Source organism: Chiloscyllium punctatum, chromosome 40, assembly GCF_047496795.1.
Source record: "Chiloscyllium punctatum isolate Juve2018m chromosome 40, sChiPun1.3, whole genome shotgun sequence".
Lineage (NCBI taxonomy): Eukaryota > Metazoa > Chordata > Chondrichthyes > Orectolobiformes > Hemiscylliidae > Chiloscyllium > Chiloscyllium punctatum.
In genome coordinates this window covers 62,476,271-62,496,482 of record NC_092778.1, presented here as the reverse complement: position 1 = coordinate 62,496,482, position 20,212 = coordinate 62,476,271, and the positions used below count along the sequence as shown (strand labels likewise).

General features: G+C 39.2%; 1 protein-coding gene across 1 annotated transcript in view; it reads right to left on the bottom strand.

The window, feature by feature from the left end:
- Window positions 1–516: 516 nt before the first annotated feature.
- dnah3 (dynein axonemal heavy chain 3) overlaps window positions 517–20,212 on the bottom strand; it is a 193,852-nt gene continuing 174,156 nt past the window's right edge. The window contains exons 52-60 of the mRNA XM_072560097.1: window positions 18,666–18,891; window positions 17,567–17,811; window positions 17,201–17,317; window positions 16,902–17,059; window positions 8,266–8,433; window positions 4,282–4,424; window positions 2,390–2,594; window positions 1,212–1,349; window positions 517–870 (exon numbers count right to left, since the gene is read on the bottom strand). Coding sequence (XP_072416198.1) covers window positions 517–870; window positions 1,212–1,349; window positions 2,390–2,594; window positions 4,282–4,424; window positions 8,266–8,433; window positions 16,902–17,059; window positions 17,201–17,317; window positions 17,567–17,811; window positions 18,666–18,891 — 1,754 coding nt within the window. The remainder of the gene's footprint in view (window positions 871–1,211; window positions 1,350–2,389; window positions 2,595–4,281; window positions 4,425–8,265; window positions 8,434–16,901; window positions 17,060–17,200; window positions 17,318–17,566; window positions 17,812–18,665; window positions 18,892–20,212) is intronic.

The following is a 20,212-nucleotide window of genomic DNA, read 5'->3' as shown; positions in this document are numbered from 1 at the left end:
TTATTCATTCTTAGGGCATGAGCACCATTGGCAATGCCAGCATTTATTCATGTCCCTGGTAGCCCTTGAGACAGTGGATCTTAATGTTGAAGTCCAAGCGTCAAAGTCCCCACAATGCTGTTAGGAGCTGAAGGCTTCAAGTGTGACTGTAGCAGTTGCTGCCATGATGAAAATCTGCTGACCTCTGATTCATTAACTGCTCTCTGATTAGGTTTGGTTTTTGGATTAGAACATGTGGGAAACTTGAAGCTGTCCAGATAATTGTCTGATTGCTTCCCAGAGAGAAGCAACATAGCTTCTCCAGCCAAAGAAGGGAAGGGAAAGTACAGGACGGGATGGTGTTGTAACTCATTCATCTCTGACTCGTGATTTTTGTCAAACACAAATCATTTTATTTCATTATCATGACTTTATATATCAGAGTAATGAATAGTGTACAAAAGATGCTTTCTGACATAATAATATTTACTTCTACTTTCCAGTTTTCAAGGTGAATATACCTGATCAATTCTCCTTTTAATCATCCAACTGGCAAAGAGCTGCCACACCACGATTTATCCAATGCTGTTCTGCTTTATCTGAAGAAAGCTCTATTGAAAGTACATAATTTGTTGAATGGCCAGTTGTGGATAAGGTACCTCTGCGTGCACTGGTTTTGTACACTGGACAGAAATAGACATTCTGATGCAGAAATGTTGCACTCACTCCTGGTTTAAGCCAGATAATGGGCATGGAATCAAATAAAATTTTAGGTAATGACTCCCCAATGACCATATTTTCTCTATCCCAGCGAGCACCTTCTAAAAACAGACCCTTAACATAAGCTCCATCTTTTGGCTTTTGGTGCATGTCATTTTCTTCTTTCATGACCTAGAAAATGTGAGAGAAACAAGTCTAAGGTAATATGATTCTGTAAAACTTAAGCCATTTTGGCTACATGCCAAGGATAACAATCTTGCATAAGAAAAAGAACACTTGAATGCAAAGAAAAATACGTTTGCTGAATACTTTAAAACATTTTTTGAAGAGGGATGTGAAGATTACAGTTTTGATCAAGTTTACATTTAAAGGATGAAATATCCTATTAGTATGTATTACCTAAGTTTATCATAGAAAGTGATTCATGCAAGGATTCCATCTTGGAGAAATAATTTGAGGGAAAAATATAGAAGGAAAGGGAAGGAGAAGCCTAGAGCAAGAACAGTGCTTACCTCAAATTCAAACCCAATGTGATCAATGGGTATGGTATATTTTCTTGCATAATTCTGAGAGACACCAGTCAGAAAAGATTGAGTAAAATAGAATCCAGATAACCAAAATACATTGGGTGGTCCTTTGTTAATCCATTCCTGTTTATGAAAGACATTAATAAATTGGTGGTATTATCACATTTATATCAAATAACAACTTCCATTAGTTAATGTCTTATTACTCATATGCTCTTTTATGCACAATGGAAACATTCCATCCTTTATTTTTAAATGTCACTGGTTCAGCACATTGATCAACATTTGAAACCAATTCGTGGCAAAAATCTAACCCATCAATACTTAAACAAAAATTTATTCTGAAACTGTACACTTCCTAAAATTCTTTGTCATCAAATAATAGTTACACTCATTTCATTCCAGCAATTATTCCAATCCAGTTCTCCTCCTATTATTACTATTTACTGTCAGAATAAATTTAAACAAATATATGGAAACCAAAACAAAGACCTGAAATTAATAACTTTCTAAAGAAAATCAAATAGGATCTTGATGAGGACAATTCCCTCCATTTCTATTCTTGCCAAAAGTTCCCAGTGATTTTGGAAATTCATGATATTTCAGATTGAAATGGGCTAGTTTAAGACTTTTTTCCTTCTAAAATGCACAATGGATAAAAAGTAGTTTGTAATTTCTTGATTGTCTTATCTCAAATCTGCAACATAATTTTCAATATGGTTCCAGGATTACAATTAATATTCAATTTTATGAAAATTATTTGTGCACAACAAAGGAACAATGTATAACTATATTCTAGTGAATAAAATAAAATCACTGCACATACTGGAAGTCTGAAACAAACAATGTTAGAGACACTCAGCAGATCTGGCAGCATTTTAAAAAGAGAAACACCGATAACAATTCATTTGATTCCTTCAGAACGATATTCTAGCAATGTTGAAGTCATATTTGAATCATCAAATTTGGCCAACAACAGATAATAAATTTATCTTAAAATATTCTAGCATGTAGACAACTTGTAATGAATCCATATTTATGATCGTGTTTTCTCTTAAGATAGCCAGCAATATAAAACAATTATTACAGCTCAACTCCATATAAAGGTAGAAGTCTTCGCTCATTCACGACATTGTGCTATAGGTTTAATAAATATATGGTACCTGGAAAAAATGTAACCTCACAAGAAGATCTACCACGTAACTGCCAAGGGGTTTCAGAGATGGATAGGATTTGGCTGCCCACATGGATGGAACTTTTCCCACCAGCATGCTATCAAACACATTCTCGAGTTCAGCAGACATTACCACAAGTCCCTTAATGGCCTTCCGTATGTTTATGAGACTGCTGCGTACAACTTGAGTGAGTCTGAAAGAGAAGTTATAGTAGTATGTAGAATGTTTTCATAAATGTCATTAAAAATTTGGTGTATTCTCATTAAACCATTCATAACAGAATCCGTTCTTAACAAAATTTTCCAAATTTCTTTATATCCATTTCAGATGCTGCATCTCATCACCATTCTCGGGAAATATTTGGACAAATTGAAGAGGATGGTGTAATGGATCTTCTCACTTTCCTTTCTACCTGAGGAACAATATTCCTCAAGATAACAGAAGAAAAATCCTCTTTCAAAGTCAGTATTTCTCTTGCCTCTGCCAACCGTAGCGTAATATCCTTGAAGTTACTCCCCTCAATCAGCACAGTTAAAAACTCTTAAGAGTACATTGGTTATAGATTAATTCAAATAGCACGCAAGGCAGAGACACTTGCATCCATGTTAATTTATATTTCCGTATGAAGATGGTGGGGGGTGCTGGGAGGGGGGATGTGGAGCAGTTCCACCTGCTGTCTGGGAAGCACAAGCTGTGTCTTGTCTTTGGGAAGGTCTATCACATGCCACTGATGCATTTAACTGAAAACACCAAAGATGGAAGTCCAGCTGACTGTAAACCACTGTCTAAATACTAAATACCAAAGACTAAATACTTTTTGATTGGCAATGGAAGTCATGATTGCTGCTTTTACAATGTCCACCCAATGCTCCAAGATCCTCAACTACCCAGGCCATATGAAGGAGACATCAAGGTGGGATTTACAGGCAGGAAGTCAGCAGCAACATGGATGTGTTGGTCTTGGCAAACCACACTCCACTTGCCAATTTCACATCTTTCAGTCATGAACAGAGTGCCCTTCCCCTCTCCCAGAAGCACTCAAGCAAATTTGTTTGTGTTTGTTTATTTTCTCTGCACACCAGCTGTCACTCCTGCTTTTGGGTAAATCAAACGACAGTGGCATCAGACATTAAAATGGATATTAATTAGCAACAGGACAGGGAGGCCGTCCATGATACTTTCCATCATTGACTTAATCTGGATGGAAGTGACAAGGTGGTGGGATCCTTTTCTCTTGCCTAATTAAAAGCTCCTAACCACCACCATTGAGGAAAAAGCCATTATCTATAATGAAAGTTAATAATCTCAAAAGCTTCTATGTTGAGCCAAGAGGTTTATGACTGCTTCTGTAGATCTCACCAGGATGTTCACAGCCTTATTTGTTCTAGAATATGTCCCCTCCATTTCCTGTGTAATCACTTATCTGCAAGTGAGTGGTTGGCCAGGCTAACCACTCTTTGACAAATGTAAATTTCTCTGATTTTTGAACTCTACACTCAGAAAACAAATCAGCATCTAATATTTATAATGGCCACTGCTGTTACTAATGAATTAATTCCCTAGTGTGATTTCCCATTGCATTAAAATTCCACAAATAGCCTATGTTCTGAACAGCTCATCTGTAATTTTTGAACTGGTAACTTTAACTCAGATTATTTCTATATGTTTGTATTGTGGAGTGCATATAAAGGATAAATGTGAATCAAATTGCTCTGATTACCATAGAACCTCTAAAAGGTTGTTTGGGTTGGTGAGGATTCTTTACTCGTAAGGAATGGCTGTACCTTGATTTCAATCTTTAATTAGTACTGTATTAAGTTTCAGATTGAACCTCTCCTGAATGTAGTTTTGTTATACAGAAAACATATTTTGTTGCACACCTGTTGAATCTGATAAGTTCTTGTCTGAGGACTGTATTCATCGACTCCTCATACACTACTGGATATTTTACCATCACGTCTTCCAAATTAAAGTCATCAGGTAGTTTGGACATGATGTCTGCAGCCAAGTCTTCAACAACCTCCTGAAATTATTATACAGATTCATGAAAAGAAGTTTTTCTGATTTCACTCAATGTAACTAACAGTTTTTTAAAAACTATTTTTGAACTTCACCAAAAGAAAACAAGATATTGAGGCTTTTGTCTTGCACTCATCAGAATTAAGGCACATGAAACAGACTTGAGAAAAGGGGACACTAATTTTTACAGCATGAGAAGAGAAAACTGATTTGTTGGTCCATTATAGACATTGAAATGCATAGGTAGGTACATTCTGATTGGCTAAGGCATTGCCGTAGGGATGTGTCACAAAGCTAGTCCCTTTTTTATTATAAAAGCTGTTCCTTGGCACAAGGCTATTCTGTCCTTGATTTTTTTCAGAGGGGTAATAAACCAGGCTGGGGTCCAGTCAGACTGATACAGAGATGAAAAGGGTTTTGAGAGGCCTTTTGTTTATATATAAACAGATGAGACTTCAGGCCAAAGTGGTCATGTTTTAGAAGTGACCTGTAGAATGTAAGGGGAGTGGTCAGCTTTCTAGCTGAGCAGTTTAGTTCAGTCCAGAGCTGATTGGGACTGTTGAACCATGCGGAAACAATCTCTCTGCCCTTCTAACTCCAAACTGTAAGCATCTGTTCAATAATTTATACTGGTTTCTAAGGGGGTTTGCTTATTGGAACTGTTGTGTGTATTCGGAACAGCATAATTAAGTCTAGTTTGGATAGAATGAGTTCTGTAAGGGTTCTTTATTCTGTTCTTTGTGTAATCTTGTGAATAAACGTTTGTATGTTTTAAAACCTGATAGTCAACCTAGCTACCTCACTCCTGGTAATTTTCACTGTACACTTACTGAAACAAATTGTAAAGTTATGGTCTGGGCTTCCTGTTTAAGAATGTTTTGAGTGGTCAGGCCTAGCCTATAACAGATGGAGCAGACATTAGTTGCCTCAATTATGCATTTGTTTTGCAAAAGGTGTAATGTGTGGTTTTTCCCAGTTTTTCAAGATTGTGTGCCTTAGGCAGCCTATACTGCTCTTTGTTCACCCTGAAAGCCTTTGCTGAACTAGGGGCAAAAAGGCATCCAGTAGAACAATGGTTACCCGCATGAGATTTTTTTTTCCATTCGTTCACAGGATGTGGGATCGCTGGGTGGTCCAGCAATTATTGTCCATCCATATTTGTTCCAGAGGGCAGGTAAAAGTCAGACATATTGTTGTGGGTCTGCAATGTCATGAAGGCCAAACCAGATAATAATGGAAGATTTCCTTAGTGAAGGAGATAGTTTTTTTTTTCCAACAATTGAGTGATTACACAGACATCATTAGATTTTTAATTCAAGACATTTTGAATTCTGATTCAATTGCAACAGTGAGATTTGAACCCAAGTCCCCAGAATGTTACTTCTATCTGTAGATTAATAATAATAATACCATAAGGTCAATTATTTCTCCATATATTGTGCAAAACCATGAACAGGCCAAAAGTGTCACATTGAATAATTGGTATATGAATTTCCGTGCCAGTGTGATGTTGGATGTGAGGGCTGTATGTCCTAAAATCCGGTAGGTAGCTCCCCTATGTTCGTATCAAGAAAGGTATCAACTGTAAAACAGTGTGGGATATTAGATTTGATTCTGCAACTAGACAACATTTGCTACATAATCCTGAATGTATAAGGAACAGCCAAAATTTACAATAGATATTTATTATCACATGTACTTTTACATGAAAAATACAGTGAATATTTTTATATAAGTCACCCCACCGTGACACCTATATCAATGACAGAAGTCAGACATAATATTTTTAAACATAAAATTAAGACCAAGTTCATCACTGTTCAGTTAACAGCTCCTGAGCTTGGGGAAAGTTGATTAAGGAATGATGGAGTACCCTGAAGATGCAGCCTAGATGAGACCGGCAAGCTGTTGGAATACTAGATTTTCAGGCTTTGTATGGCACACTTGTCAGTGCTGGTAACTACATAATTACTTTGGGCCCTGTTCTTTGCAGGCAGAAACGTGAACATACATTGCTTGTTTCAATGCAACAAAATAGATAACCCCATTCTCTGGATCATTTCCCAAGGCAATGATTTAGCCATTTAATCAAAGGTTAGCCATTAATCCTCAGTCGTCGTTAACTATTGCATTTTCCATGGCAACACTTGCACTTATCTCAGTCCACTTGCCAACCAATCAGAATTCTCATACAGTATAAATGTTATTTTCCATTTAGTATTTCTTGTGAATTGTTTTGATGATTACAAGGTAGAAGTTCTTGACATAAATGTCTTTTTCTACCAATACCCAAGCTCTGTACTACAAGATGACTATCTATACTAAGGCTTTAGAAGATTTCTTTACTCGAGAACAAGATGTTATCGAGCAATTATAAGAACCAATTGGATAAGATAGATGGAAGGAAATGGTTTCCACTAGTAAAGGGGTCTCAATCAAAGAGGCATGAAGAACATAAGGTTAAATACGGGTCATTCAGAACAGTGAGCAAGAGAATCTTTGTTACCACAGAAACCATAAAGATGTGGAATTCAACTACAGGGGTGAGTGTCTGGGACAGAAACCATAATTCTAGTTTTGTAATCAATAGCAAAGCAAATGCACTCACTGACCTTAAACAGATTCACCAAGAGAACTAGTGATCTCTGTGTGGTGAGCAGTTTACTTTTTCTGCAGTTGATTATAGGATTCTTTCATGGGGATGCCAAGCATCAAGCTGGCCAATCACAATGAAGAATTATTTTTGGCAGGCAATTAAGTAATTAAAAGCACAATAAATCATTTTTAAAAAAGATTATCAGAAGTTAACTACTTGAAAATATGCGTTGGAATAATGTAGAAGTTGAAATATATTTTTAAATGCATTTTAATTATGAAAAAATGGTCGCTTAGATCACAGCTAAAAATCCAATTACATCTCATTGAACAAGGTTTAATTACTGTAACAGTGAAGCAGCAGCATTGGCTAAATTATTCTTGAAGAACAAAAGTGGGGTGGAGGAGATAAATGTAATTTTTTTTTCTAAAACATGAGAATAGGAAAAACTGAGTTCTTTCCAAATCAGATGGTTCTGGGACAACTGTTCTGGTTGCCTACAACACCGCCTCTGGCAAAGGGATGGCAGACTGCACCTTCAGGACTTCCATATTAATTTGTGCTTGTACTAAACTTTTAAATTGCAGTCAGACTTGAGAGGGTTAATAACAGTGAACATGATCAAAACCTGCCAAATTCACACCCTTGCCAGCATTCAAGATTAGATTGAATAAGTGGATCAAAGGAAATATGACATAGATATGGGAACATATCAGATACATGGGAATAGGAATATCTATCATGTCAACAGTAAATGTTATGCAAACCATTTAGGCCAAATTAACTTGTCATGTTGTAATAACTTATTTTGCACCTAAGGTGATTATTTTACCTATAGACCCCCAGACACTCTGTTGCACAGAAGTTGAATTTCTTTTCAGGATAAACCTTTTTGTATTTTTACCAATTAATTAATAGACATTATTCTTAAAATGATATAATGCTGCATGATTCAAAGCATGCAGCATTTCTCAATGGCCTTACAAAGGAAATCATGGAATAACATTGACAACTCAGAATTGCTATCCAAAACAAAAAAAGTGTAATTGATCCCTAAATTCAAACTTTTACACTGTTCATTTTCCAAACTAATAACTGGCTTTTAAAGATATTTTACTGTAAACAGTTTTCAAATGTATTTTAAAACTTTAAAAACATTTAAAGTTGCTGCTTTTGTAATTTTAATATAAAAATGAAGGTTTAAAGTATTTAATCTTTAGTAATGCATCTTAAAATTGTATTAGCTTACTTGAGGTGATTTACCAGCACCGCCACTCTGTCTGGGAAGAGTTAGCAACACCCCATCAAAAAGCTGATTAGTCTCCTGGTTATCCTTTGTAATATCAGCATTTTCATGAAGTCCAAAGACCTCTGGATGGGCCACAGTTGGTAGAGTTCGTAAGTAGTCAATATATGACTGAAAATTGGAAATAAGGATAATTCAAAAAATGAGAATATTTTGATTAAGTGCATGTGGAACTCATGTTTCCATCTATAATTCACTTCCCCTCCATATATTACTCCCCTTTAGGGCTTCTTCATACTGACACTAGTTAGGATCAGAACTAAGTGGAGTGGGACTCATCTACATGTTTCTCCACTTTTGATGTATAACTAAAACTGCCCTTTTAAGTGTAGATTTAGTATCAAAAGTAATAGATCAACTGGATAATATTGCTGCTAATTCATACAGTAGTTACTGAAGAAAGTCATACGGCCCAAACTGTTTGTGCTGACCTTCTGAAGTAACAATTCACTGAGTATTACTCCCCCATTTTTTCCCCTGTAGTCCTGCAATTTTCTTCCTTTTCCAAATCTCTTTTGAAAGTCCCATCTGACCCTGTTCCACTACACATTCTGAGAATGCGATCAAGGCCCTAACCACTCACTGTGTGGAAACGTTTTTCCTCATGTCTCCATTGCTACCTCTGCTAGTTATCTTAAATCAGTACCCACTGTTTCTTGATTATTCCACCAATGGTGGCAGTCTCTTCATATCTACACTGTTCAGACCTCTTGTGAGTTTTAGTAACTTGATTAATTTTTTCAAGCTTCTGCAGAGGGACAATGCATGATTCTCCAAACTGCCTGTGTGACTGAAGTTCCTCATCCCTGGAACTCTCACTAATGTCTTCACACTTTCTACACTTGCAATGTTGCAATGCGCCTGTTGAGGCCGAACCAGTGTTTTTCTTAGGAGTAATGTAACTTTTTATTAAATAAGCTCTCACCCTATCCTTCAATGATTTATGAACATATATATCCACATATATTCAAGAGATCCGGGTTCAATTCCCGCCTCAGGCGACTGACTGTGTGGAGTTTGCACGTTCTCCCCGTGTCTGCGTGGGTTTCCTCCGGGTGCTCCGGTTTCCTCCCACAGTCCAAAGATGTGCAGGCCAGGTGAATTGGCCATGCTAAATTGCCCATAGTGTTAGGTAATGGGTAAATGTAGATGTAGGGGTATGGGTGGGTTACGCTTTGGCGGGGCGGTGTGGACTTGTTGGGCCGAAGGGCCTGTTTCCACACTGTAAGTAATCTAATCTAAACTGTTATTTCTTCCACACCCTTTAGAAGCTCATAAGAACTCGGAGCAGGAGTAGGCCATCTTTGACCCTGCTCTGCCATTCAATAAGACCATGGCTGATCCTTTCGTGGCCTCAGCTCCACCTACCCCCTGTCTCACCATAACACTTAATTCCTTTATTGTTAAAAAAAAAACTACCTTAGCTTCAAAAACATTTACTGAAGTAGCATCAACTACTTCACTGGTCAGGAAATTCCATTAATTCCCAACTGTCTGGGTGAAGAAATTCCTTCTCAATTAAGTCCTAAATCTGCTCCTCTTAATTTTGAGGTTATGCCCTCTTGTCCTAGTTTCATCTGCCAGTGGAAACATCCTCTCTACGTCTAAGTATCTATTCCCTTTTTGTATGTTTCTATCCTCCCTCCCAGTGAATATAATCTCAGTCTATTCTATGTCTCCTCATAAGCCAACCCCCTCAATTCTGGAATCAACTGCCTCTGCACCCCCTCTAGTGCCAGTACATGCTTTCTCCCTTTGTTTTATTATTTCTGCATTTCTCCTATCAAAATTATTCACTTCACACTTCTCTCATTACATTTCATCTGCCATTTGCCCATTCCACCAACCTTTTGAAGTTCTAGACCATTCTTCATGGTTCTAAGTACTTCTTAGTTTCACATCATACATAATTATTGAAATTGTGCCCTGAACACCAAAGTCTAGATCATCAATATATATCAGTAAGATCGGGGGTCTAATAGTTATCCCTGGGAAACTCATTGATAAATCTTCCTCTAGTCCAAAAAGGAACTTTGCCATTACTGTTTGTTTTCTGTCATTCAGTATCTGTGTTTCCACAGTCCCCTTCATTCCTTGAGTTGTAACTTTGTTCTCAAGTCCTTGTGAGGCTCTTCATTAAATGCCTTTTGGACATACATGTCAAAAAACTTAAGTTAGTTAAACTCAATGTACTATTAACAAATAATACACTCAGCAGAGCAGGTAAGGGCTGTTTGGCAGTGGCTGCTTGAAGGCTCGGTGATGTTTGTTTAATGGTTTAAATTTGAAAGTTTTTTAAAAACGCAGAGCGGACCCAGAAGCTGGTGTAGCGCAAGCTTACCTGGGTAGGTTTTTTCCCTATAAAAGCGAGCAGGAGAGGAACCCGAGGCACTACAGAGGTAGTTCCTCCCACCCACCCTCCTCCTCTAACCTAATAATAAGACCCGTTGTGGTAAGTAGGTAAGTGCTGCATTTTGCTTGTTCTATTCTTTAGACCTAGTTTTTTTTTTAAAAAGGTTACTTTTAGAGGGATGGCAGTGAAGGCAGTGCAATGTTCCTCTTGCAACATGTTTGAGGTGAGGGATGTCATGGTCGTCCCTGCTGATTACACTTGCAGGAAGTGCACCCATCTCCAGCTCCTCCAAGACCATGTTAGGGAACTGGAGCTGGAGTTGGATGAACTTAGGATCATTCGGGAGGCAGAGGGGGTCATAGATCGGAGCTTTAGGGAAGTAGTAACTCCAAAGATTGCAGACAGATGGGTGACAGTGAGGGGGACTGGGAGGAAGCAGCCAGTGCAGGGACCCCCTGCAGCCGTTCCCCTCAAGAACAAGTATACCGTTTTGGATACTTGTGAGGGGGATGACTTACCAGGGGTAAGCAATGGGGTTCAGGCCTCTGGCACGGAGCCTGTCCCCGTTGCTCAGAAGGGAAGGGTGGAGAAGAGCAGAGCAATAGTTATTGGGGACTCGATAGTTCGGGGCACAGATAGGCAGTTTTGTGGGGGTGAGAGAGACTCACGTTTGGTATGTTGTCTCCCAGGTGCAAGGGTACCTGACATCTCTGATCGTGTTTTCTGGGTCCTTAAGGGGGAGGGGGAGCAGCCCGAAGTTGTGGTCCACGTTGGCACCAACGACATAGGTAGGAAGAGGGCTGAGGCTGTTAGGCAGGCTTTCAGGGAGCTAGGTTGGAAGCTCAGAGTTAGAACAAACAGAGTTGTTGTCTCTGGTTTGTTACCCGTGCCACGTGATAGAGAGTCGAGGAATAGGGAGAGAGAACAGTTAAATGCGTGGCTACAGGGATGGTGCAGGAGGGAGGGATTCCGGTATCTGGATAACTGGGGTTCTTTCTGGGGAAGGTGGGACCTCTATAAACAGGATGTTCTACACCTGAACCTGAGGGGCACCAGTATCCTTGGGGGGAGGTTTGCTAGTGCTCTTTGGGGGGGTTTAAACTAACTGCAGGGGCGTGGGAACGTAGACTGTAGCTTTAGGGTGCAGGACCTGGCGTGTAGGGAGGTTAGGAACATGGCATCAATCTCAAAGGAGGGTGCCTGTAAACAGGAAAGTGGCTTGAAGTGTGTATACTTCAATGCAAGAAGTATACGAAATAAGGTAGGTGAACTTGCAGCGTGGGTTGGTACCTGGGATTTCGATGTTGTGGCTATTACAGAGACATGGGTAGAACAGGGACAGGATTGGCTGTTGCAGGTTCCAGGGTTTAAATGTTTTAGTTGGGTCAGAGGTGGGGATAAAAGAGGGGGAGGTGTGGTATTGCTTGTCAAAGATAGTATTACAGCGGTGGAAAGGACGATGGATGAAGACTCACCATCTGAGGTAGTTTGGGCTGAGGTTAGAAATAGGAAAGGTGAGGTCACCCTGTTAGGAGTTTTCTACAGGCCTCCTAATAGTCCTACAGATGTAGAAGAAAGGATTGCGAGGATGATTCAGGAGAAGAGTGAAAGTAATAGGGTGGTTGTTATGGGGGACTTTAACTTTCCAGATATTGACTGGGAAAGCTATAGCTCGAGTTCTTTAGATGGGTCGGTGTTTGTCCAATGTGTGCAGGAGGGTTTCCTGACACAATATGTAGACAGGCCAACAAGAGGTGAGGCCATACTGGATTTGGTTCTGGGTAACGAACCAGGCCAGGTGTTAGAATTGGAGGTAGGTGAGCACTTTGGGGACAGTGACCACAATTCGGTGACTTTTACTCTAGTGATGGAGAGGGATAAGTGTGCACTGCAGGGCAAGAGTTATAGCTGGGGGCAGGGAAATTAGGATGAGTGGCTTGGAAAAGTAGGCTTCAAGGGAAGGGCGCTATTGATATGTGGAGCTTGTTCAAGGAGCAACTATTGAGTGTCCTTGATAAGTATGTACCTGTCAGGCAGGGAGGAAAGGGTCGTGTGAGGCAGCCGTGGTTTAATAAGGAATTGGAATCCCTTGTTAAAGGAAAGAGGGCGGCCTATGTAAAGATGAGGCGTGAAGGTTCAATTGGGGCGATTGAGAGTTATAAGGTAGCCACGAAGGATCTGAAGAGAGAGCTAAGAGCAGCAAGGAGGGGACATGAAAAGTCCTTAGTTGGAAGGATTAGGGAAAACCCAAAGGCTTTCTATAGGTATATCAGGAATAAAAGAATGACTAGGGTAGGAATAGGTCCAGTCAAGGATAGTAGTTTCTGGAAGTTGCTTGTGGAGGCTGAAGAGATTGGGGAGACACTGAATGAATACTTTTCGTCAGTATTCACTCAGGAACAGGACATTATTGCCGATGTGAATACTGAGTCAATTAATTAGAATGGATGGCTTTGAGGTATGTAAGGAAGAGGTGTTGGAAATTCTGGAAAGGGTGAAAATAGATAAGTCCCCTGGGCCTGATGGCATTTATCCTAGGATTCTCTGGGAAGCAAGAGAGGAGATTGCAGAGCCATTGGCCTTGATTTTTATGTCCTCATTGTCTACAGGAATAGTGCCAAAAGACTGGAGGATAGCAAATGTGGTTCCCTTGTTCAAGAAGGGGAGTAGGGATAACCCTAGTAACTATAGGCTGGTGAGTCTCACTTCTGTTGTGGGCAAAGTCTTGGAGAGAATTGTAAGGGATAGGATTTATGAACATCTGGATAAGAATAATGTGATCAAGGATAGTCAGCATGGTTTTGTGAAGGGAGGTCGTGCCTCACAAACCTTATTGAATTCTTTGAGAAGGTGACTAAGGAGGTGGATGAGGGTAAAGCGGTAGATGTGGTGTATATGGATTTTAGGCATTTGATAAGGTTCCCCATGGTAGGCTCCTGCAAAAAATACAGAGGTATGGCATTGAGGGTGAGTTGGAGGTTTGGATTAGGAATTGGCTGGCTGGAAGACGACAGAGGGTAGTAGTTGATGGTAAAGGTCGTTCTTGGAGTGCAGTTACTAGCGGTGTTCTGCAAGGATCTGTTTTGGGACCATTGCTGTTTGTCATTTTTATAAATGACCTGGAGGAGGGGCTAGGAGGTTGTGTGAGCAAGTTTGCGGATGATACGAAAGTCAGTGGAGTTGTTGACATTGAGGAAGGATGTGGCAGGTTACAGCGGGATATCGATAAGCTGCAGAGCTGGGCAGAAAGGTGGCAAATGGAGTTCAATGTAGGTAAGTGTGAAGTGATTCACTTTGGTAAGAGTAACAAGAAGATGGGGTACTGGGCTAATAGTCGGATACTTGGTAGTGTGGATGAGCAGAGGGATCTTGGTGTCCAGATACTCAGATCTCTGAAAGTTGCCATCCAGGTAAATAGTGCAGTGAAGAAGGCATATGGCGTACTGGCTTTTATTGGTAGAGGAATTGAGTTCCAGAGTCCTGAGGTCATGTTGCAGTTGTATAAGACTCTGGTGCGGCCTTATCTGGAGTATTGTGTACAGTTTTGGTCGCCATACTATAGGAAGGATGTGGAGGCACTGGAACGGATGCAGAGGAGGTTTACCAGGATGTTGCCTGGTATGGTAGGAAGATCGTATGAGGAAAGGCTGAGGCACTTGGGGCTGTTTTCATTGGAGAAAAGAAGGTTTAGGGGTGACTTGATAGAGGTGTACAAGATGATTAGGGGTTTAGATAGGGTTGACCATGAGAACCTTTTTCCACGTATAGTGTCAGCTATTACGAGGGGGCATAGCTTTAAATTAAGGGGTGGTAGGTATAGGACAGATGTTAGGGGTAGATTCTTTACTCAGCGAGTCGTGAGTTCATGGAATGCCCTGCCAGTAGCAGTGGTGGACTCTCCCTCTTTATGGGCATTTAAACGGGCATTGGATAGGCATATGGAGGATAGTGGGCTAGTGTAGGTTAGGTGGGCTTGGATCGGCGCAACATCGAGGGCCAAAGGGTCTGTACTGCGCTGTATTTTTCAATGTTCTAAATCCATTCTCGCATTCCTTAAACTGCTTTTTCCCCAAGTGACTTAATTTTGTCCTGATTTATTATTTCTAAAAGCTACCTCACTGAAAGAAAGTTTTTAACCTCTTGATTCCTTAAAAACTAAATGAGACTTGGGTTTCTTTGCCTAAGTGTTTATTCATGCATGTATCTGAGGGATCAAAGGTACTGTACGATGCTTCAATTTGCTGCAAGACAATGGTTTTATACTATTTAACCAGATAACAGTTTCCGCTAAACAGTCATACTTTTAGCATTTTTTGAGCAGATTTGTAGCTCAGGTTGATGATAAATATGTATCTATAAATAGAGAGGCGGGACGTACCACCAATGCTTCACCAGAGACTCTCACTGATGATGTTACCTAGTCATGGTGATGAAATGTTTGAAAACAAACCTTTCAGCTCAGCGAACTGACTTACATACTTAGTCTCACGTTTATACACTCTTACCTCTATCCAATAGTATTCCATCTACTTACATTCCAAGATAGTATATGTAGCTATATTATCCAATCATATTCAAACTTGCATATGATTATAATATGCAATCACATCATTACATGTTCACACTGATTGGCTGTAAGTATGCACTTTGTGATTATCAAAACGCTATGCTGTCCTTTACCCCCTTTCACTGCCTGACCTGTAGATAGTCCACTCTTTCATGTGAGAGAGAGAGAACTGTTGGAGAGTTTAACCTGAAGGTCACCCTGTGACCAGGTGAGATTAAGAAGATGGGACCTCAGCTGGAACAGGAAGTGAGCCCACATTGTTGGTAATATTATGCATGGCAAACTAGCCATTCAGCCAACTGAACTAAACCAACCTCATTCACAACATCTGGGCTGCTACGTGTGTTTAGGGATAAAAGTTAACTTCACAGCCTTGAGATAACTGAAACCAATCTTCATCTCACCTCCTTTGGAGAAAATAATAAAAATGACATTTATAAAGCACATTTGACAACCTCAGGATCTCCCGAAGCAATTAATAGCCAATGGAGTACTGTATTTTTAAACTAGTCACTGTTGTTAAAAACATGGCAGCCAATTTGTGCATTAGTAAATTCCACAAAGTGCTAATGAGACAAATTTTACTTTAGTGACATTGTCGTCATGAATATTTAAATGACCACTGAAATAGTTTTTCACTCTCTTCAACATAATCACACATAATCTGTAGGCAGTCAATCCATGTGACATTTTATAAATTCCTAGTTTGGAAATAGAACCAGTCTGACTCAAGATTGGAATATATACAGACTCTAACCTCACTCCTTTAATGCATTGTCTGAGCTGAGATGTAACCATTTTTTGTTAAAACCTTAAGTTATCTCGTGACTGTGACTTGAAATAAGTTCTGGGATTTACATATTAATGAATTGAAATCTGCAACCCATTCTAAAAGATGAAAGACTTAACAGTAATCTAGGTTTGTTCAACATATTACATCAGTTGAATGACACTATGATCTTTTGCTGTAGATTCTGTGTCCTATCTATCCTGTTCCACCAGCTACCTGACAAAGGAGCAGCACTCCAAAAGCTTGTGCTTCCAAATAAACCTGTTAGGCTATAACCTGGTGTTGTGTGATATTTAACTTTGTCCATACAGACAGTCACCCAAGACTGAAAGTGAACCTTGGTCCCTGGCACTGTAAGACAGGAATGCTAACCACTGTGCCACCATGGGATTTTTTACATGCACCAGAGGAAGGAAAATAGACATCAGATTGATATCTCATCCAAGTGTAAGCAACTCTGACAGTGAAGCTCTCCCTCAACACTGCACTAAATTTTGTGTTCAAGTCTCTACAGTGGCATCTAAACTCACAACCACTGATTAACTTACTCCCTCTCACCTTAAACCTATGCCTCTAGTATTTGACATCTCCACCCTGAGATAAAGACTCTCAATACCCACCATATCTGTACCTTTCATAATTTTATATACATACTTATATCGGGTTGTCCCTCAGCCTCCAATCCCCTAACGAAAACAATTGAAGTTTGTCCAACGTCTCCTTACAGCTAATATACACCAATCTAGACAACATCCTGGTAAACCTTTCTTGCACCCTCTCCAAAGAAAGGAAAGGAATATTGCATAATAGAATTATGGTGCATATTTAAGAAAAGTGTTTGTCTCAAGTTTGAATAAATAATTGCTTACCTGATAAGGACCATGTGGTGGGACATAGTAAATCTCACCAGGTGCAAGCTGATATTTGTCTTGGTATATTAGGTCCTTGTTGTATATAATGGATAAGAGAGACAAAAGCAAACGCCTGTCTTTGTCATCTGTAACTCTACCACCATAGTTACATTCACCTTTAAGAATAAAGAAATGCACAAAATCTGATGAAATTTGTAGAATGACAATAACATCACCACCTTTATTAATTGATTTAAAATAAATTTTAAATTAATTACTATCGGTAAACAAACTGAATCATCTGGTATAACCTTTACCTGTTAAGTATGTTAAAGCTTCCAGTGGTACCTCCTCATATTCATTCAGAAACATCTGGATCTGTCTTGTACTTATTCTCAGATCAGACTCATTAAATTCGTAAGGGATATTCCAACCTGTTAAAAAATTGTTGCAAAGCAACAAAATATCAATCTGTATTCATAGTCCTTCCTAAACATTTACATGCTTAAAACCAATAAATCCTAACTTTTTTTTACTTCCAGACTGGAAGTTACGCAAAAAAGCACAATTTAGAACCTGGAATATGTTAAATCGATCTATCATGTGCAAAGGTACATTTGTCATAAATACATTAGAATATATCCTCTGTAAATATTGTTTTAATTTACTGATGGGAGGCTCACCTAAAGGACCAAAATTCCTCCTTTCTTGTACTAGAGCATGGAAAAAGCAAAGCCCAAATAGAAGTTTTTCCCAGATTTCAGGTTTGTCACAGCTATTGAAGAAAGTAGCATCCGAGATTGGATCATTGAGATATGAACGAAGCATATTTGCCCTGAGTCCCTTTGGAGGTTCATTTGTCATCTTGACCCCATTCTGAAGAATACTGACAGGAAATTTGTCTGATGGGTAACTGGTGAGCCACAGCCTAAAAAGACAAGTTTTTTATTTAATTGGCGCATGATGTATAATGTATACAATATGTATTGTAAAATGTTTTAAAACAATTCAAAATTCTAAATCTTTTGCATCTTTAACATTTATATCTCAATTGCATTCTAAAAAGAAGCCTAAAATCACAAGCTAAAGCTTATTGTACTGGAATTAATAATGGACACAGTTAGCATTAGACCATTCAGTCCTTTATGTCCTTTCCTACTGTTTAATTAGATTATGCCTGAACTACGTATGGTTGGTGAAATTACAGTTAAGGACAGTTTTAATAAGCTCATAATTAAGCCATTCAGGTGAATGATATATAACATGAAGAAAATGTTTCCTTACAATTGGAAAGATCTAAGAAAAATTAGGAAATGATAAACCATGATAATCCTGAACAACAGAACCTTCAACAACTCAAAACAGATTGATTCCTATTTAATACGTAGCACCATCCATAATTTTCAACAGTACTGTCATATTGAACTGTAATCTACAATGTTCCAATAAAAGTTCAATTTTCATCTCCTCACATTTGCATTTCATCATCTGAATGAGAGTTGCAATCTTTTTATTTTATAAAATACATTGTTGTCCCACGGTCCTAAATTCCCAATGTCATCCCTAACCTCTGCTAAAAATGTGACTTCACATTTTTTTTAAATGTAATCCAATCCGGCCAATCCATTAGCCCAGGATTGTGGAAAAAGATAAAAGAAAATGTGTTAAATGCTTTAACTAGTGCAACATTATACAAGAAAAAGATTTTCTTTCCCAATTATTAAAGTTAAAATCACTAATAAATTCTAAATATTGAACAGAATTATTTTTTTAAAATTGTACCTGAAGTCCTTGTGGGTGTTTTCTGGTATTATCACCTCCTCACAGATTTTCTCCAATGTGGGCATCCAACTGGTTGCAAGATGGCAGTTCTGTAATACGACCCAAGATCCACTTATAAGACCATTCTCAATCATTTGTGCAGCGATAGGTCCCTGACCTTGACCGAGTGATATTGTTTGTGTGTTTTCTCCACCCATGCCAACATCATCTGCAAACTTAAGCAAGCCTGAGAACGTAGAGTAAATATTCATGAATATAACTGTAAGAACACTATAATGCTACAGGCACTTTACAAGTTCAAAAATTAGTGAGAGTTTTCACCACTTAATTCTCGACTGCACAGATGATGTTGCTCATGAACAGTGTATGAATAGGGATGAGTTTCACAGAAGGGCTCCTGTTTGACTCCATATTTTACACGTAAATACTAAAAAGAGACTCAAGACATTTATAATTATCAGAGGCTAGGAATTCTGTGAGAAGTAATTCACTTCTCCCCAAAGCCTACCTACCATCTAAAAGGCACAAATCAGAGCATGATGGAATACTCTCCACTTGTCTGGATGGGTGAATTTCAACAACTCTTAAGAAACTTGAAACCATCCACGAGAAAGCAGCTCTCTTTTGTGGCACCCCATCCACAACCTTCAACTTGTATCCCTTCACCGCCAACCCACAGTGACAGCAACGTGTACAAGATGGATTGTAGCAACACACCGAGACTCTTTTGACAGCTCCCTACAAACCCAACATCGAATGTGTCAAGTCGCCATAATCTTAGCAGACCGTAGAGCTGCTCTCTTATTAGACACACGACTGGTGGTGATTTAATCTGGGGGCCACCATACCTGAAGCAAGGGAAGAGGTTGAGAAGGTGAGTCCTTCATGGTAACATCAGCCAAAGTGGGGATCGAACCCATGCTGTTGGCTTCACACTGCTTCACAAACCAACCATCTTGCAATGTCGACTGTATAGGAGGACAAGGGCAACATTTGCATTGTACAGCACCACTTGAAAGTTCCCCTCCAAGCTACTCACCATCCTGACTTGTAAACATCGCTACACCTTCACTGGATCAAAATCTAGGAATTCCATCCCTGATCTACCTACTCCGTGCGGACCACCTCATCAAGGGATGCTCAGGAAATGCTGGCCCAGTCAGTAATACCCACATTTCATGAAAGAATAAAAGATAGTTTCCCAAATGATTGGTAACGTAAGTCACCATTCAAACTAAAAGTAGCAGCAAGTTAGTTTTAAAAGCAGAGGAAACATCTCTCAACTTAAAAACAAATAAATAACATACAGTAAATCAAACATTTATACCCTTTGATCATATTCAACGTGAACAAATGCGAGGTCTTGCATTCAACGTGAACAAATGCGAGGTCTTGCACTTTGGCAAAAAGAATAAAAGCACAGACTACTTTCTAAACGGTGAGAAAATTCGTAAAGCCAAAGTACAAAGGGATCTGGGAGTGCTAGTCGAGGATTCTCTAAAGGTCAACATGCAGGTTGAGTCTGTGATTAAGAAAGCGAACGCAAT